The sequence below is a fragment of the Crotalus tigris genome, unplaced genomic scaffold (genome assembly GCF_016545835.1).
Source record: "Crotalus tigris isolate CLP2741 ecotype Arizona unplaced genomic scaffold, ASM1654583v1 scf7180000019021.11574027:1482141, whole genome shotgun sequence".
Lineage (NCBI taxonomy): Eukaryota > Metazoa > Chordata > Lepidosauria > Squamata > Viperidae > Crotalus > Crotalus tigris.
In genome coordinates this window covers 530294-543206 of record NW_024097333.1, presented here as the reverse complement: position 1 = coordinate 543206, position 12913 = coordinate 530294, and the positions used below count along the sequence as shown (strand labels likewise).

The following is a 12913-nucleotide window of genomic DNA, read 5'->3' as shown; positions in this document are numbered from 1 at the left end:
GGGGGGCTGGCAGGGGACCCAGCCTGGAAAATTCCCTCCTTTAAGAGGGGGTGGGCAACCAAACGCCACATATGAGAGCCTGCGCACAGCCACCGTCTTCCTGGCATGTCGGAAGCTCGGCCGCGTTTCCTTTCCACCGCATTGCAAGGCTGCTCAGACAAGCAGGATCGGCCCTGCCCAGTTGAATTTACTCCCCCCCCCCCGAAACAGCGCGAAGCTTCGACGTCTCCTTTTAGGCACAGGGGGTCCTCAACTTACATCGGTTCGTTTAGCGGCCGTTCAAAATTACAACGGCACTGGAAAAAAGGGACCTCGTAATCGTTTTTCGCACTCATAACCATTGCAGCATCCCCACGGTCATGTGATTTTTAACTTGGATGTTTGACAACTGGGCTCATATTTATATGGCGGTGGCAGTGTCCCCGGGGGTCACTTTACCCCCTTTTGCGACATTGAGTCAACGGGGAACCCAGATTCACTTAACAACCCTGTGACTAATTGAACAACTGCAGGGATTTGCTTAACAAAGGTGGCAAGGGAAGTCGTAAAATGGGGCCGAACTCACTTAACAAATGTTTCACTTAGCGACACAAATGTCGGGCTCCATTGTGGTCGTAACTGGAGGACTCAAAGTCAATTCAGAGATAATCTTGCGCCGGAGCTTTCCTCCATCCGTATTTTGTGCCAAAATCAAGCAAAACAATTGAAACACCCAATACGTGGCCGTGGGTGTAGAGAAGGGATGAGCCACGCGGTGCTTACAGCGTCTTTCAAGCGATGCTGATTGGACTCCAACATTAAATCATGGGAAGAATAATGTACTTTTATAACATTAAAAGAAATGTTAGTGGAGCTAGTGCAGTGGTTCTCAACCTGTGGGTCGGGACCCCCTTTGGGGTCGAACGACCATTTCACGGGGGTCGCCAAACAACGCAGTCCGCCATTTTTTCCCCCCTTTTCCTTAGTTGGGCTCCTCCCTTTGATTCTATTGGCTTTTGAAAGCCAATAGAATAGACTCTCTTGAATAGAGTCTCATTCTATTGGCTTTCCAAAGCCAATAGGAATTGTCCAGGCTGTCTCTGCCCTTCTGAGCCGGCCAAAAGTCCCAGTCCGCAAACGGTGCTGCACCCGTTGAGTAGTCCTCGACTTATGACCGGTTGAGTAGTCCTCGACTTACGACCAGTTGGGAGGTCGCGGCATTAAAAAGGTTGAGAACCACTGAGCTAGTGGAACATCACCAAAATCACAGGTATTTCATAGAACCAAAAAACTGGAAGGGACCTTGGAGGTCGTCTAGTCCAACCCCTGCCAAAGGCAGACCTTATTCCAGCTGGGACAAATGCCCCTCCAATTCCATCTTGAAAACCTCCAGCTCACAAATCTGGGGGCAAGCGATTCCCCTCGCTGACGGTTCTCAACGTCAGGCAATTTCTACTTAGTTCTAGATTGGATCGTTCTCTAACGGTACTGGAAAGGGACCTTGGAGGTCATCTAATCCAACCCTCTGCTCAAGCAGGAGACCCTTTACCAATGTCAGACCATGTCAGACAAATGACAACTTCGTGATTAACTGCTCTGTCAGGAAATTTCTCCTTATTTTCTATGTTTGGATCGCTCTTTGCTAACTTTCCACCCGTTGCTTCTCGTCCTGCTCTCTGGTGCTCTAGTGCAGGGGTTCTTAACCTTTTTGAACGAATCGCCCCCTTGAGCCAATGAGGAAGTTGTCATCGCCCCCCCTCTCCCCCAACACAACCTCTCAATCACAACATAGGAAATAATTCTTCAATTTATGCAAACGCTTTTTTTGTTTTCTTTAAAACTGTCCTCAGGACATATCGATGCAAATAGTTTATTTCCAGTCTTTTCCCCATATCTCCCATATTCTGGCCAATAACGCACCACTGTATGGGTCGAGGCTGCTGCGCGACGCGCATGAAGATGCGTCTTCACATATGTACGGCGTTCTGTACTGAAGCTAGCTGGAGGAACATTTGAAAACACAATTCAATCCACTAAGAGCGAGCGATGGGATGTTTTCGTACGACAGATATGCAGCGATTCGCTGTACGAAAAAGTCTCAAAAGTGTCCCCAAAACTTCTCGCTCCATCGCCCCCATATCGCCCCCTTTTTGTTTCTTCGCCCCCGCGTCGCCCCTTTTTCTTCCATCGCCCCCATGAAACATGAAATCCGCCCCCTGGGGGGCAATATTGCCCAGGTTAAGAACCACTGCTCTAGAGCAGGGGTCCCCAACCCCCCGGTCTGTGGACTGGTACCGGTCCGCAGCATGCCAGCAACCGGTCCGCACAAACAAGCAAAGCCCCATCCGTGGGATGCAGACAGCACACAAAATTATGCACTCTCTGGTTTGTGGAAAAACTTTCTCCACGGAACTGGTCCCTGGTGCCCAAATTTGGGGACACTATTGGAAGACTCCAATCATGTCCCCCCAATCCTTTTCTTCAACTATTAGACAAAATTAGTTTCCTTACATCAGGGGTGTCAAATTGCTAGCCCGCGGGCAGATGCGTCACGAAGAAACCGCGCCCACCCCATTGCCGGCAATGGGGAAAAAGCTCCGATATGTCACGCGATGTCGTGAGTTGGACATGTCTGCCTTTCGTTGATCATACAATTCAGCCTCCCACCCCTAATTATCTTGGTTGCTCTTCTCTGCCCTCTTTCCAGGACCTCAGCATCTTTTTTTTTTTTGTATGGTGGGAACCAGAGCTGGACGGAGTACAGGCAGTCCTCGACTTACAACAGTGCATTTAGCGACCGTTCCGTTCCATCAGCACTGAAAACAGTGGCTTATGGTGGTTTTTCAGTTACCACTTTTGCAGCACCTCCTGTCTGCAGATCAAAATTCAGACGCTTCTCAACGGGTTCATATTTATGACGGTTCCAGTGATCCCGAGACCTTCTGACAAGCAAAATCGGTGGGGAAGCCAGATCCACCTAACAACCATGTTACTAACCTAACAACTGCAGCGATTCACTTAACAACCGAGGCAAGGAAGGTCGTAAAATGGGACAAAACCCACCTAACAAATGTCTCAATTACAAAAATTTGGGGCTCACTTGTGCTCTTAAGTTGAGGGCTACCTGTGCAGGTTGTTCTCGACCGACAACTGTTTGTGGTAAACAGTTGTTACAACTGCAATGAAAAAAGTGATTTATAGCCAATTTTCAGTGATGATGGCTGCACCATCCCCAGAGTCGCATGATCAACTTTGGATGCTTGGCAAGTATTGACGATGGCTGCAGCATCCTAGGGTCCTGGGCCCTATTTAACAAAATGAAATTCAACATAGAGAAAAAAGAAGTCTAGACAAGAAAAACCAAGAGGACACATATTGATTAGGTGTGTGGCTTAGTTGCAGGAACTGAGAGGGACCTCGGAGTCCTAGTAGACAATCACTTAAATATGAGCCAGCCATGTGCGGCAGCTGCCAAAAAAGCCAATGCAATCCTAGAGCGCATTAACAAAGGGACAGAATCAAGATCACATGAAGTGTTTATACCACTTTGCTAAGGCCACACCTGGAATCCTGCATCCAGTTTTGGTCACCACAATGTAAAAAAAGACGTTGAGGCTCTGGAAAGGGCAACTGAGATGATTAAGGACCTGGAGACAAAAACCTATGAAGAACGGTTGCAGGGATTGGGCTTGGCTAATCTAACAAGGAGAAGGACTATAGGGGTGACATGATAGCAGAGTTCCAGTATTTTGAGGGGCTGCCCCAAAGAGGAGGGGGGGGGTTCAGCCTCTTCTCCAAAGCACCTGAAGGCAGGACAAGAAGCAACGGATGGAAACAAGGAGAGAAGCAACCTGGAATTAAGGAGAAACTTCCTGACAGTGAGGACACTCAACCAGTGGAACATCCAGAAGTTGTGATGCTCCATCACTGGCGGAGGCTAAAAAGAGGAGACTGGACAGCCACCTGTCTGAAACGGTATGGGGTCTCTTGCTTGAGCAGGGGGTTGGACTAGATGACCTCCAAGACCCCTTCCAGCTCTGTTATTCGGTTATCCCATCAAGGCACAGATCCCTGGCACCCCAGACCCGCTTCAGCCCCTCAACTCCTGGGGTCGGACCCTTGAGTGGGGGGGTCTCCTGGGGTCGGACCCTTGAGTGGGGGGTGTCTCCTGAGGTCGGACCCTTGAGTGGAGGGGTCTCCTGGGGTCGGACCCTTGAGTGGGGGGGTCTCCTGGGGTCGGACCCTTGAGTGGGGGGTGTCTGGGGTCTTGAGTGGGGGGTGTCTCCTGGGGTCGGACCCTTGAGTGGGGGGGTCTCCTGGGGTCGGAGTGGGGGTCTCCTTGGACCCTTGAGTGGGGGGGTCTCCTGGGGTCGGACCCTTGAGTGGGGGCTCCTGGGGTCGGACCCTTGAGTGGGGTGGGGTCTCCTGGTGGTCTGACCCTTGAGTGGAGGGTTCTCCTTGGGTCGGACCCTTGAGTGGGGGGGTCTCCTGGGGTCGGACCCTTGATTTGGGGGGGGTCTCCTGGGGTCGGACCCTTGGGGGTCGTGGGGGGGGGGGTGTCTCCTGTGGATTAATTGGGGGGTCTCCTGGGGTCGGACCCTTGAGTGGGGGGGTGTCTCCTGGGGTCGGACCCTTGAGTGGGGGGGTGTCTCCTGGGATCAGACTCTTGAGTGAGGGGGTCTCCTGGGGTCGGACCCTTGAGTGGGAGTCTCCTGGGTCGGACCCTTGAGTGGGGGGGTGTCTTCTGGGGTCGGACCCTTAAGTGGGGGGGTCTCCTGGGGTCGGCCCTTGAGTGGGGGAGGTCTTCTGGAGTCGGACCCTTGAGTGGGGGGGGGTCTCTGTCGGCCCCTCTCGCACCCCCAGCTCTGCCCCTGCCCAGATCACACACACACACACACACACACACACACACCCGCAACAACTCACCCACCCACCCATCCCCATATAACGCCCCCTCTTGCGCCCCCTTCGCCCCCGCCCCCTCCATTCAGCCCCAGAGCCCCCCCCCACAGCCCCAACATCATTGGAATCCCCTCCCCCAACACCGCCCCCCCAATCCTGCACCTCCCGGGACCCTCGCAGCCCCCTCCCCAAAGACTCTCCTCCCATCCCTCATCAGCCCCCCCCCGCTGCCCCTCCCGGGCAGGGATGGGACCACCGGTTCCTTCCCCCCCCCCGTTTCCCCTCTCCTCACCCCCCGACTCATTTCCCTCCTTCCCTCCCTCCCCAACCCCAGCTCCCCGAGGATGATAGGCCTTGTAGTCCCGCCCCTCTCGTTTCCCCCCCCCCCGCCTACCTTCAGCTCAGCCGCCTCCGCCATCTTGAGGCATCGTCGCCCCTCGCCAGGGGCCGGGGAGAAACTCTGCCCCGCCGAGGAGGCGCGCGACGCCCGCCCGCCCGCCGCCCGCCAGACAATAGCGACGGCGGGATGGCCACGCCCCCGCGACGGGCGGGGGAGGAGAGGGCGGGGCCTCGGAAGCGCCGTAGGGAACCGCAGGCCGGCGCTTAGGGAGCGGCGCCAAAGTGCCAGCCGCGCGCCCAGGCGGACGGAGCGAGAATAGAAATAGAAATAATAGAAATGGAAATGGAAATGGAAATGGAAATAATAGAAATAGAAATAGAAATAATAGAAATAAAAATAATAGAAATAAAAATAATAGAAATAAAAATAGAAATAGAAATGGAAATGGAAATAATAGAAACAGAAATAGAAATAATAGAAATAGAAATAATAGAAATAAAAATAGAAATAATAGAAATGGAAATGGAAATAATAGAAATAGAAATAATAGAAATAAAAATAATAGAAATAAAAATAGAAATAGTAGAAATAGAAATAGAAATGGAAATGGAAATAATAGAAATAGAAATAATAGAAATAGAAATAATAGTAGAAATATTTCTATTAATAAGCTTCTATTTCGAAGCTCTCACAATCTCCATCGAGAAGCCAGATTCACTTAACAACCGTGCTCCTAACTTAACAAAGGCAGCCAGATTCACTTAACAACGGTATCAAGAAAAGCCGTAAAATAGGGCAAAACTCACTTAACCAGGGTCTCACTTAATGACAGAAATTTTGGGCTCAATTGTGGTCATACGTTGAGGACTCCGTGTATGCAAAATCGACCCTCAAGGATTTATGCAGACAAGCTGTGTTAGCCCCAACTTAACAGGCTTAGTGAATAAATTGTGGTTAAACAAGCCAACATTTGACGAGTGGATTCACAGAATATCCTCCACCTTCTTATAATGAATAAAATAATCTGCAACCGTAATCATCATTAGTGAGTTTTGGTCCTGATTTATCTATTCAGCTCTTCTAATGCGTCCACGTTACATCATAGAAATAAAAAAAAAAAATACAATTGTTTACGCCGAGCCTGAAAAACAGCCATGATCTCATTCCAGCAGGCAGAGACAGTAGATTAACAGACGCAAAACCACAGTTTACACTTCCTGTGGAGCAAATTCCTTGGTCAGCCCAGAAATTCAGAAGATAAACAAGAATAACTCCCTGCAAAGCTGGCATTCTTGCCAGCCCTGGTTTCAGCTTAGTCCATGCCGCTGCCTCGGTGGTCAAGGAGGGGAAATGGGCTGAGGTCCGATGCCAATAGCATCCTTGGAAACTAGCCCCGTTGTTCAGAGGGCAAGGTTGGCCCCAAGGATTTTTCGCCCCTCAATGGAAGCCTACAATAATTCAAATCATGTTTCCACAAGAGATATCAGAAACAAACCATTTGGGGGAGGGGGTTGCACAAGCGGGCTCAAATAGGAACGGGTGGCCTGCAGTTCCATATACAGGTAGTCCTCGACTTACAACGGTTCATTTAGCGACCGTTCGAAGTTACAGCGGCCCTGAAAAAAGTGACTCACGACCATTTTCCACGCTTGCAGCATCCCCCATGGCCACGTGATCAAATTGAGAAGCTTGGCAACCGACTCATATTTATCAACGGTTGCAGCGTCCCGGGATCACGTGATCCCCTTTTGTGATCTTCCGACAAGCAAAGTCAACGGGGGAGCCGGATTCACTTAACAACCGGGTTACTAATTTAACAGCTGCAGTGATTCACTTAACAAACGTGGCAAGGAAAGTCGTGAAACGGGACAAAACTCACTTAAGAAATTTCTCACTTAATGAGATAAATGTTGGGCTCAGCTGTGTTCGTAAGTCGAGGATTACCTGTCCTGGGAGAACTGGTTGCTAACCAAGTTGTGCAATCCTGGCTGGGTTTACTTAGTGGGAGGTGCCGCCTGCTAGCGGGGTTACTTTCCACATCAACACGGCCACATCCGTTTTCCTGGGAGACACACGGCAGTGCCACATTTGTGCGTAAATCTGCCATCCCCAGCAGAGCCAGTTCCAAACCCTCGTTAATTCAGTGATTTTTTGGGTGTGTGACAGGCAACCAAGCGAACCACAGAATCTGATTCAGCGGCAAGTCAGCCCTTAGTGGCACGAAGGGACGACAGATGGAGCAATGCTATGCCAGGATTCATGGATTGTATAAAACAGATCTGCTTTACTTTTCCAGAACAGCTGAGAAATATACATATCTATATACTTATCAAAAACAATGCTAAAAATAAAAGAATGATTCCTGGGTATATTCATGATGAACAGCAAACAAACGTGAACACCAGGAAGGTTAAAAACTATAAAAGTTTTTATTTTATCTAATTAAAACTTTTATAGTTTTTAATCTTCCTGGTGTTCACGTTTGTTTGCTGTTCATCATATCTATATACTATATTGCTAATTTTACTATTGGTAGATAACCCTCTGTGTTTCTCTACTCAGGAACACATTCCCTCCTCCTACAACTGGCGGACCGAGGAATACAGGTAGTCCTCAATTTACGACCACAATTGAGCCCAAAATCTCTGTTGCTAAGTGAAACACTTGTTTAGTTCATTTTGCTCCACTTTACGACCTTTCTTGCCACAGTTGTTAAATGAATCACTGCAGCTGTTAAGTTAGTAACACGGTCGTTAAGCAAATCAGGCTTCCCCACTGACTTTGCTTGTCAGACGGTCACAAAAGGGGATCACGTGATCTCAGGACGCTGCAAGTGAGATAAATATGAGTCTGTTGTCAATTTCTGAATTTTGATCACGTGATCGTGGGGATGCTGCAACGGTCGTAACTTTGAAAATTGGTCATAAGTCACTTTTTTTCAGTGCCGTTGTAACTTTGAACGGTCACTAAATGAACTGTTGTAAGTCGAGGACTATACCTGTACGTGGAAGCTGTGTCTTTTTGAAGTAAAGGCAGGAAATGCTACAGATCTGGACCTGGCCAACCAAACTGATTGTTGAAAAATCAGCCTTCAAACTTTATTTCTCCTTCTAAGCTGCAATCACATTCTCTAGGAGTGAAACAGATCGCAAAATACAGGTAGTCCCCAACTTACAACAGTTCACTTATTGGCCGTTCGACGTTACAACGGGACGGCAAAAACCGATGTATGACTGTTTTTCACACTTACGACCATCGCAACATTCCCATGATCACGTGATTAAAATTCAGATGCATGACAACTGCTTCATACTTATGACCATTGCTATGTCCCAGGGTCATGTGGTCCCTTTTTGCGACCTTCTTCTTGTGGAAAACGAAAGGACTCTTACGAATTCCAGAGGGTTTTAACAGAGAGGACAACCTATTTTCCAAAGCAGGGCTTTTCAACCTTTTCACCCATTCTACCACTTTTAGGATATGGCAATATTTGAGCACCACCAGTCGCCTAGCAAGGTGTCAAAAACTTGATGACCAAAAAAAAAGGAAAAAAGTGATAAAGTACAGGTAGTCCTCAACTTACAACAGTTCACTTAATGACTGTTCGAAGTTACAATGGCACCGAAAAAGGTGCCGAGCAAGACACTTGCCTGCCCGCCCGGCAGGGCTCTTCCTCCTGTCCGAGGTTTTCATTGTTGTGAGCGTTTCTGTTGAGGATTGGCAGCAGGGGTGGGGGGTGGGGGGTGTTTGATTTTTATTCCCCCCCATCTGCTGGGTGGTTGCAGCAGGTTTTGGCCACTTCACATGACCCTGGGACACTGTGACCGTCATAAATATGAATCAGTTGCCAAGCATCTGAATGTAAATCACAAGACCCTGGAGAGGCTGCAACATTCCAGCTGATCGGCGCTTCTTCTGGGCTCAGCAGACGCACCAGGATCAGTGCTGAGCTCCAGCTGGAGCCTGGCACTGATCCTGGCGCTTCCACTGAGCCCTGACAATCCTGAAGAAGCGCCGATCAGCTGGAAAGCAGCACTGATCCTGGAGCTTCCGCTGAGCCCCGACAGCCCTGCAGCTCCAGCCATCTCTCGCTCAAGCTTGTGCGGTGCTGCCACCGGTTCAGCTCATTCGCCTCCCCCACTACCACTTTTCTAGGATGCTTGCGTACCACCTGCCAGGTGCCAATGTACCACAAGTGGTACCCGTACCACTGGTTGAAAAGCCCTGTTCCAAAGGACCTGAGGGCAGGACAGGAATCAATGGAAGGAAGCTTGTCAAAAAGCAGTCCAACCTAGAACTAAGAAGGAATTTCCTGACAGTGAGAACAATTAACCAGTGGAACAACCTGCCTCCAGAAGCGGTGAATGCTCCAACACTGGAAGTTTTTAAGAGACCGGATAGCCACCTGTCTGAAATGGATATAGGGTCTCCTGCTTGAGCAGGAGGTTGGACTAGAAAACTCCAAGGCCCCTTCTAATTCTTTATATTCTATATTTTATGTTCTAACAAGGATAACTTTGGTTTAACGGCAGGAAGTGAAAAGAAACCTGGGCAAAATAGCTCCATAGATCAGTGGTTCTCAACCTGTGGGTCGGGACCCCATTTGGGGTCGAACGACCATTTCACGGGGGTCGCCAAACAACGCAGTCCGCCATTTTCCCCCCCTTTTCTTAGCTGTGCTCCTCCCTTTTATTCTATTGCCTTTTGAAAGCCAATAGAATAGACTCTCTTGAATAGAGTCTAATTCTACTGGCTTTCAAAAGCCAATAGGAATTGTCCAGGCTGTCTCTGCCCTGCTGAGCCCGCCAAAAGTCCCAGTCTGCAAACGGTGCTGCACCAGTTGAGTAGTCCTCGACTTATGACCGGTTGAGTAGTCCTTGACTTACGACCGGTTGGGGGTTGCGGCATTAAAAAGGTTGAGAACCACTGCCCTATACCATTTGGGACAAATGGCTCTCCAGGCTCTTCTTAAAAACCTCCCGTAATGGAGCACCCACAACTTCTGGAGGCAAGGAGTTCCCCTGGTTAATTGTTCCGTCAGGAAATTTCTCCGTACTTCTAGGCTGGATTTCTCTTTTTACCACCCCGTTACTTCTTGCCCTGCATTCAGGTCCTTTGGAGAACAGGTTGCCCCCACGTCTTCTTTGTGATGTCCCAGCTGAGATAGCTACTGGGTTTCTGTGTGGTGACCTAAAGAAAAAAAAAAACACACTTTTACCCAATTTGGGGTAAAGCACTGGGTTAAAGGCACCAGGCTACCTGTGAATTTTAATCCCGTTTTAGGCACAAAGCCGGCTGGAGGATTTGGGACGAAGCCTCTTTCAGCCACACAATGGGAGAGGCCAGGCTAAGTGCAGGCTTTGTGCAGGAGTCGGGATTGACTTGAAGCCCCCCCCCCCCAAAAAAAAACTCCAATTTGTATTATGGGAAACTTAAAAGGGGGGCTGACCCCCTCCTTCAGGCAAACCCCAGCCCTGAAGGACCCCGCAAAACCAGGAGGGCATCAGTCACCTTTCCCGAGACTGGAGGCTGATGCCAAACCAGAATTTGTGGCTTTAAAGCACTTCCTTCCCCAAAAATAGTTTTCTTCGGAGGATAATGGGTTGGCCCGGGCTGCTTTCACTTACCGTGCTCTCTTTAAAGTCCCTTTTCCTCTTGGCTCCAATTGGCCTCTGCCAAGAAGCCTATGGGAGACCCAGGTAGCGTGGGTTTAAAGGCTTTCCCCCGAGTTGTAGGCTCCCCACCTGCTTTTTTCACTGAGCCTGCACAAAAGAAGCCCTCTCCCTGTCCCAAGGCAGAAAGCCTTTTTAAAAACCACTCCTCCAGCTGGTTCCTGTGGCAGCCACAAAGCAGGAAGTTGGGGATGCAGGCTGTTAAGAAACTTTCACACACACACAAAGGTTTTCATTCACCGGTTCTGCCCCCTGCAGTTCAATCACCACACCAGCCAGCCTTTGAAGCGGATCTTAAATCAAGTTACTCCTTAGTTTAAAATATACGATAGCCCTCTGGATTGCCATTGGTTTATTCCTTTTTGTTCTCCTTTGAGCCATGAAAAGCAGTCTGCAGGGAGAGAGAGAGATGCAGGAATCCAGCCTCTGCTGAAGAAGAAAAGTTAGAAGCACCAGAAGGCAGGACAAAAAGCAATGGATGAAAACTAACCATGGAGAGAAGCAACCTGGAATTAAGGAGAAACTTCCTGGCAGAGAGGACAATTAACCAGTGGAACTTGCTTGCCTTCAGATGTTGTGGATGCTCCAACACTGGAGGCTTTTAAGAAGAGATTGCACAGCCATTTGTCCAGAATAGTATAGGATCTCCTGAATCAAGGTCCCTTCCAGCAATATTCTGCTGGATCCTTTCTTCAGCCAACAGCTATCCAGATTGATTCATTTGTTTACTGACCACACCAGGTCACAAAATTTAAAGTACAGCACAGCATTAATACCTACCTGTGGAATAATGCATACGTGTACAAGAGGCAGGACCCTGATAAAATTAGCAATTAATTGGGGGCACCGAAATGATTTTATATTAAGGCTATGAATAAAAATTATTTCAAATATTCTGATATTAGAGTACGGTATTCCAGAATGGCTGCCAATAACTGATGCAGAAATGTAAAAATTAATTGCACGCACACATACAGTATGGTATAAACCAGTGGTGGCGAACCTACGGCACGGGTGCCAGAGGCGGCACTCAGAGCCCTCTTGGTGGGCACGCGCGCCATCGCCCCAGTCCTAGGCCTTCAGCTGGGTTTTATAAAACCTTTTCGCTTTAGGCCTCCGCCACCATGTACAAAAAAAAAAGTTCAATCAATCAGTCAATTTCAACTTCTCGTGGGAAAAAAAAGATCTTGCAAAGTTGGAATTGATTGATTGAACTTTTTAGTCCCACCCAGACTGCCATTACCACTGCAGCCATGTCCACCCAATGGGCCACGCCCACCCAGTGGGCCACACCCACCCGGCACCCGACGATGCATAAGTGGGTTTTGGGTTGCAATTTGGGCACTTGGTCTCAAACAAAATGTTCTTGGTGCAGATTTAATTCCTCCAGAATTCTTGAAGGTAAATTCGTTAGTGTTTGCCCCACTGCTGTAAATTCCTCTTGATAATCCTTAAAATCTGTCCTGATTCGATTACTCTCCCAATATATAAGAAACAAGACAAACAAGATCCTGCCAACAACTGCCCAATTAGTCTTCTTTCTGTTGTGGGAAGTCAGCCCCCCCAGAGAAGGAAATATCAAAAGGGCAGAAAAATATATTTCCTCCAAGGATCTTAAAGAGACAGAAAAGCATGCCTTTCTTGCTACAGTTGTTAAGTGAATCGCTGCAGCTGTTAAGTTAGTAACCTGGTCGTTAAGTGAATCTGGCTTCCCCCTTGACTTTGCTTGTCAGGAGGTCGCAAAAAGGGATCGCATGACCCCCCCTCCCCCAGGACGTTGCAACGGTCATAAATATGAGTCAGTTGCCAAGCATCTGAATTTTGATCATGTGACCGTGGGGATGCTGAAACGGTCGTAAGTGTGAAAAATGGTCCTAAGTCGCTTTTTTTTTAGTTCCGTTGCAACTTTGAACGGTCACTAAACAAACTGTTGTTAAGTCGAGGACTGCCTGCATAAGTCTAAGTCAGTGGTTCTCAACCTTTTTAATGCCGCGACCCCCAACCGGTCGTAAGTCGAGGA

General features: G+C 48.7%; 1 protein-coding gene across 3 annotated transcripts in view; it reads right to left on the bottom strand.

Moving 5' to 3' along the window:
* PIAS3 (protein inhibitor of activated STAT 3) overlaps positions 1-11076 on the bottom strand; it is a 41584-nt gene extending 30508 nt beyond the window's left edge. For 2 of the 3 annotated variants that reach the window (XM_039358453.1, XM_039358457.1), the window contains exon 1: positions 5276-5395. In XM_039358453.1, the coding sequence (XP_039214387.1) occupies positions 5276-5299 (24 nt within the window). In that variant the 5' untranslated portion in view covers positions 5300-5395. Of the gene's footprint in view, positions 1-5275; positions 5396-10848 lie in introns of those variants that run through there. The other variant, XM_039358454.1, reaches the window with a different exon arrangement.
* Between the last annotated feature and the right edge of the window lie 1837 nt (positions 11077-12913).